The sequence below is a fragment of the Ahaetulla prasina genome, chromosome 4 (assembly GCF_028640845.1).
Source record: "Ahaetulla prasina isolate Xishuangbanna chromosome 4, ASM2864084v1, whole genome shotgun sequence".
NCBI lineage: Eukaryota > Metazoa > Chordata > Lepidosauria > Squamata > Colubridae > Ahaetulla > Ahaetulla prasina.
Genome location: NC_080542.1, coordinates 6446773 through 6453493, shown reverse-complemented (window position 1 = coordinate 6453493; position 6721 = coordinate 6446773). Strand labels below are relative to the sequence as shown.

The following is a 6721-nucleotide window of genomic DNA, read 5'->3' as shown; positions in this document are numbered from 1 at the left end:
TTTCCTCTTCATCCAGACTCTGACAATCTCAACACCAGCATCATCTCTCTCTCTCACACACACACACACACACACACACTACATACATACATACACATTGACAAACATTCTCTAGTCCAGTGATGGTGAACTTTTTAGAGACTGAGTGCCCAAACTGCAACCCAACATGGCAAAGTGCCAACACAGCAATTTAATCTGAATACTGAGGTTTAGAAAAAACAACTCATACATTAACATCTTTTGTCTTAAAACAGAGCTTTCAACGAAAGTAACAGAGCTTTCAACGAAACAAAACAACTTTTTATTGAAAGGTGAACAATTAATGTGATGTTTGCTGTCGTATGCATGCCGATAATTTGTCTAACCTTGGCTCATACTTTGTAAGTTGGAGAGAAACACATGCAGCACTCAGGTCATCTGTTAGTCTGTTTCTGCTGTCAGATTTGACATTATTCAAAACTGAAAACACCTGCTCACAAGCATAAGTTGATCCAAACAAAGTAAGGAAAGCAATCCCAAGTGCTTTCATTGACTTAAAACAATTTGGCAGAAAATTCCACACTTTAAGGATTTCATTTTCAGAACAAACTCTGCTGCCCTTTGTCATCCCTTCTATCTTCTCAAGTGTTTCACGCAGGTTACAGAATTTATTTGTCCATATAGTGTTTTCTTGAAATTCCAATAGCTCCATTTCCAGATTTTCTAAATCTAACCAGTGTAAGCAGGAAAGATCAAGTTCTTTAAATTCGACTTTATCTGGAGAAGTAAGAAAACACAGGGTTGTCCCCATCTTACGGAACTGTAAAAATCTGTTACTCAAGTTCACCTTTGCAGCTGCTACAATGCTAGAAAATTCCTTGTAGATTTCCTGATGGCTTGTAGGATTCTCTGCAAATGTAGAATTTTCTAAATGCATTTTTAGATTTGGAAAAAATTTCAGCTGCCCACTTTCAAGGTCTCTTTCAAAAACTTGCAGTTTTTCCTCAAATGCTTTGATATCACAAAACATCCTTTCTGCTGTTTTCCCTACACTTTGTAGTTGTTTGTTCAGTACACTGAAGTGTAGTGTAAAATCTGTAAAAAACATGAGGTTGGTAAGCCAGGCAATATCAGTGAGCTGTGGATATTCCTGCCCTTTTTCATTCATAAACAACCTAATTTGCTCCAAGCAGGCTACAAATCTCTCCAGGACTCGTCCTCTGCTCAGCCACCGGACATTATTGTACATAAGTAAACAATTATACTGTGCCTGAACCTCCTCAAGAAGTGCTTGAAACTGTGGAAAATTCAGAGCATGAGCCATCATGTAATTCACCACTATTGTGACGTCTTTGAGAACATCGTTAAATTTTTTACAGCTTTCCCTGGCACAGAGAGCTTCTTGATGTATAATAGAATGGAACTGAATAACTTGATGTTTTGTTTCTTTAACAAACAACTGTATGAAACCAGATGTTGTCTCCACCATAGAAGGTGCCCCATCACTAGTAATTGAAACCACTTTTTCTGGTCTTATGTCTTGTGACAAAAAAGCCTCCATCACAGCATTGTAAATATCTATCCCTTGTGTTCTTTCAGGCAAAGACACCAGTTTCACCAGCTCTTCTCTCATGATGTCACCAACAGCATAACGCAAAATTATTGCTAGCCTTGCTTGATTATTTATATCTGTGCTTTCATCCAAAAACATAGAGTAACAGGCTGCCTTTTGTAAGTCTGTGGTGAGCTGCTGATTAACATCACTTGCCATGCGCTGGACTCGATCTTCAACAGTATTCCTGCTAAGTGGCATCTCAGAGATACGTTGAATAATTTTATCCTTGTTTGGGAAATCATGAAAAAGAGAATTACTCCCAGACAACATGGCCGTTTTGATAATATCCCCATCAGAGAGGAACTTACCACGTTTTGCTATGCACAGTGACATTTGAAAACTGCTTTTAAGAAACTCTTTTCTTTCAGTTTCACTAAGCTTGACAATACTTTTGTGGTTGGTTTCAAAGTGCCGTCTGACACTTGACGTGCGACACACAACACTTTCATAACACAGAATACATAACGCTTTCCCATCGCGTTCAATCACTCCAAATGACTCTGTCCAGGCCTCTTGGAATGATCTTCCACTATCTGCTTTTGCTTTTTTTGCTGTACTCATTTTTGGCTGTTTGACTCTACAAAAACACAATAAAAAAATTAATAAAATAAAAAAGCACCCAATACAAATCTATCCCTATACAAAAAATAGCTAACACAGTAGCCCACATCTATAATAAGAAGGTAGTTTTGTTTGACATTCTTACAGATAAGCCTCCAGCGGGCAACAAGGCAGGGCCAGCAGCACGTGCAGGGCTGGCTCTGCAAAACCTGCACTGTGGCCCGAGTGCTCTGCTCCCCTCCAGCTATGCCATGCTGTGAACTATGCTCCCCTCCAACCCCACCATGAGAATCACCTTCACCACAGACTCAAGTTTTTTAATAAATGAATGCGGTAAATTATTTTTTTTCTCTTTTGCTGGGTGGAAGGTGGTTGGTACACCAGCAGAATTGTAGGCATTTTCTGAATACAGATAGTCCTTGACTTACAACAATTGATCCCAAAATTTCTGTTGCTAAGCTAAACAGTTAACTGAGTTTTGCCCCATTTTACAACCTTTCTTGCTACAGTTGTTAAGTAAATCACTGCAATTAAATCAGTAACAGTTAAATGAATCTGGCTTCCCCATTGAATTTACTTGTCGGAAGGTCACAAAAGATGGTCAAATGACCCCGGGGACCATCTTATGAGCCAGTTACCAAGGATCCAAATTTTGATCATATGACTGTAGGGATGCTGCAATGGTCATAAATGTAAGTCAGTTTTTCCAGTGCCGTTGTAACTTTGGTCACTAGATGAATTGTTGTTGAGGACTACCTGTATTTGATACGCCCAGCCCAAAAGGTTTGCCATCATTTCAGGTAGGCGGGCATCCAGCCAGTTTAAAGACCTCTGGCAAAAACTCTCAGCATATCATGTGGCAATCTGTTCCACAGACAGTAGAGGTAGTCTTCAACATACAAAAGTTCATTTAGTGACCATTCAAAACACTGAAAAAAGTGACATGACCATTTTTTCTAGATATGACCTTTGCACCATCCTCCATAATCCTGTGATTAAAAGTCACAGGCTTAGCAACCGATTCATATTTATGGCTGTTGCTGTGTCCCCAGGTCATGTGATTATCTTTTGTGACTTTCTGACAAGCAAAGTCAATGGGGAAGTCAGATTCCCTTAACAGTATTGCTGACTTAACTGCAGCGGTTCACTTAACTATGGCAAGAAATCATAAAATGGGGCAAAACTCACTTAACAATAAATGTCTCCGTTAACAACAGAAATTTTGGGCTCTTTTATGGTCATAAGTCGAGGACTACCTGTATGTAGTCAGGATATTCCTCCTAAAGTCTGGCCTGTACCTACTTCCTTCCATCATACAGCCAGAATCCACAGGTTCTGGCCCCTTGCTTTACATGAGAAACCTCCAAAAAACGTGCTATCAATTTTTCCTCACACACACACACAACCAGTCATGGCCTCTAAGAGCAGATTTTTCCCAATCTTGCCCATTTTTAAGACCTGTGGATTGAAGAAAGTAAGCACTCACCCCTCTAAGAAGAATGAAATACTTAAGGAAATATTAAAAAGGCAGAATATTATATTTTCCCTGTTGGAAAAAATGTCCATCTGGGTTCAGTTCTAAGTTGGGACAAAGACACTGGAAACATGTTTGGAAAGATGGTTTAATGGTGGATAGGACTACATGGTTTGAGGTCCTGGGCAATCGAGCACATAGATGAGAGGGAGGGAGGGAGATAGATTTATACCCTCTCTTGGGCCCCACCTTGGAGCTTCCTGTTCCTGTATAAGAAATTGTTTGTCAGACTCCCCTGGGGCCATGCAGGGGTAACTTTGCAGGTTATCTTAAGTCCCAGGCTTGGTTGAATCTTGCTTGGTGATGTAATGAAGGAGCTTTGGGCAATTCCTATTATAGCTTAATGGCTTTGTCCTGGTTTGGATCTTGAGTGAGGGCTAATCCTATCTAATCCCCTGGAGTGAAGGTCTTTTGTAGATAAGATGGCCCAGTCTTTTGTCTTGTAGACAGGTTGGCACCAGTCTTTCTGGGGCTATTAGCAAAGGTGGGGGCTGCTTTCCAAGAGCATGTTTCTCTAATTCTAATTCTAAAATTCTAAAAATTCTAATTCTCCTTTTCTCATCCAGGAAGTTAGCACCCACACCTCTCCTAGGAAAATGAGATATTTTAGGAAATAGTAAAGGGACAGAACATTTTCCCTAAAAGCCATAGTAGTGTTGGAAGAAATGTCCATCTGGGTTCAGTTCCAGGTGGGGAGAAAGACACTGGAAACATGGAGACTGCTTGGAAAGAAGCATGATGAATAGGATCAAATAGCTTGAAGATCTCGGGTGAAGAAAAAAAGGGCAGAGATGCTGAGAGTGCCTGGGTTTTATGCCCTCTTGTTGGGCTTTGAATTTGAGTTTGTGTTCTGATTGGTTGTCACTCCCATAGCAGGGGTAGGTTTGTAGGTTTTCTTTTGAGACCCAGGCTTAGTTGACTCTTGCTGGGCGATGTAATGAAAGGGCTTTGGGCAATTCCTACTATGACTCGGCCTGAAGGAAGTAGATCTTTGTTATGTAGAATAGACTGGCCCAGGCCTTAATGGCCCATTGACAAAGGGGGGTGCTGAGGGGGGTGCTGAGTTTCTGCCTCCCTTTTAGGGGAAATATTCTGCTCTTTTAATATTTCCTAAAATAGCTCATTTTCCTAGGAGAGGGATGGGTGATAACTTCCTACAATAATATTCTGCCTTCTTTAATATCTCCCAGAATATTTCATTCGTCTAGGAGAGAGATAGAATAGAATAGAATAGAATTTTTATTGGCCAAGTGTGATTGGACACACAAGGAATTTGTCTTGGTGCATATGCTCTTCAGTGTACATAAAAGAAAAGATGCGTTCATCAAGATACGTGCTAACTTCCTATATCTAAAGGAGAAACATGTTTCTAAAGATCGAAACTCAGAGACTCAGCTCTCTGCCCCAAGTAGAAACTATACAGGGGCCAAACTTTCAGAAATGCAGATTGGGTAATCCATTCAAGACAGGACGAAAGCCCCAAGGAAGCCAGCATCTAGCATTAAATGACATTTGTTAAACGAGGTTAATAAAACCCTAATAAAACTGTAGGTTGTGTTTTGAGTCCCAAGCTTGGTTGAGCCTTGCTGGATGATGATGTAATGAAATGAAATATGGCTCTGCCTGAAAGAGGTTTTGTTAGCTGCGAAGTCGTGTCCGACCCATCGCGACCCCACGGACAACATTCCTCCAGGCCTTCCTGTCCTCTACCATCCTCTGGAGTCCATTTAAACTCATGCCGACTGCTTCAGTGACTCCATCCAGCCACCTTGTTCTCTGTCGTCCCCTTCTTCTTTTGCCCTCAATCTTTCCCAGCATTAGGCTCTTCTCCAGTGAGTCCTTCTTTCTCATTAGGTGGCCAAAGGATTTCAGTTTCATCTTCAGGATCTGACCTTCTAGAGGTAGATCTTTGTTATGTAGAATAGACTGGCCCAGGCCTTTATGGCCCATTGACAAAGGTGGGGCAGATGAGTTTCTGCCTCCCTTTTAGGGGAAATATTCTGCCCTTTTAATATTTCCTAACAATATCTCATTTTCCTAGGAGAGGGGTAGATGCTAACTTCCTACACCTGCTTCACCATCAAACCATCTTTCCAAGCAGCCTCCATGTTTCCAGTGTCTTTCTCCTCACTTGGAACTGAACCCAGAGGGACATTTCTGGATTTCACAGGATTTCAATTCCCAGAATTCCCCAGCCAGCATGTATTCTGGATTTCTACCTGAGATACTTTTTTTTAAATCTCCGAGTCTTTCACCATCTGCTCTTTTCAAAAGGGGGACCTCACTTCCTTCCCTCAACAGCTTCTCTTTGGTAGTTCCACCTACCCCGCTTTTCCTACCAAAAGGAGGACGAAATTCCTCCACTACCACGTCCCTCAACCTCACCCCACCCCCATAACCTCCTTTCTCCTCACAATCACTTTTCCACAGGCTAAAATAAAATAAAAATCAGAAAAAGTGTGGCGGCAGCTGTTCCGCTTAACTAGTTATGCCAAAAGGCAAAAATTTTCCTCAGTTCTCTTCATCAAACCCGCCAAAAAATCCAACCCGCCTCCATAACAAACCTCCTCAGCTGGTAGCCCGCCAAAATGCTCCGCCTGCCTTGTTGCTACGCGGGAAGGCCCTTCTGATTGGTGGAGGCCCGCCAGCCAATCGGAAGCAGGAGTGTGGGTGGCCGGCCGGCCAACCAGCCAATCAGAATGAAGTTGCTGTAACCGTCGCGATAGTCACGTGCCTCCTTAAAGCAGTCAGGGTTGAAGATTCCACCTATAGGAAGGCTGGGAGGAGTTAGCCGAACCTATCATGCTGACATTATTGCCCGCCAGAAATATGGCCGCGCTTCGTCTAGAAAGCAACAAAGATGGCGGGCAACGGAAAAGTCGAAGTGCCCGCGACAAACATGGCCGCTCCTTAACCTCAAGCCTGACCTTTACCAAGCCGTTCGATTCTCCGAGTCACATTTTATTTTTTTCTTTCCGCTCATCAACTCAACGGATCTTGAAGGAGGAAACTCGGGAGATAAGGAACCCTTA

At 42.1% G+C, this 6721-nt stretch overlaps 1 protein-coding gene across 1 annotated transcript; it reads right to left on the bottom strand.

The window, feature by feature from the left end:
- Nucleotides 1-319: 319 nt before the first annotated feature.
- On the bottom strand, nt 320-6268 carry LOC131196951 (general transcription factor II-I repeat domain-containing protein 2A-like). The gene is made up of 2 exons (XM_058180469.1): nt 6254-6268; nt 320-2171 (listed from the first exon to the last, which is right to left on the bottom strand). The coding sequence occupies exon 2, from the start codon at nt 2153-2155 to the stop codon at nt 320-322; it is 1836 nt and encodes a 611-aa protein (XP_058036452.1). The 5' UTR covers nt 2156-2171; nt 6254-6268.
- Nucleotides 6269-6721: the final 453 nt, after the last annotated feature.

Coding starts and splice junctions, on each gene's coding strand:
- LOC131196951 (XM_058180469.1), bottom strand. CDS start 2,155: ATGAGTACAGCAAAAAAAGCAAAAGCAGATAGTGGAAGATCATTCCAA.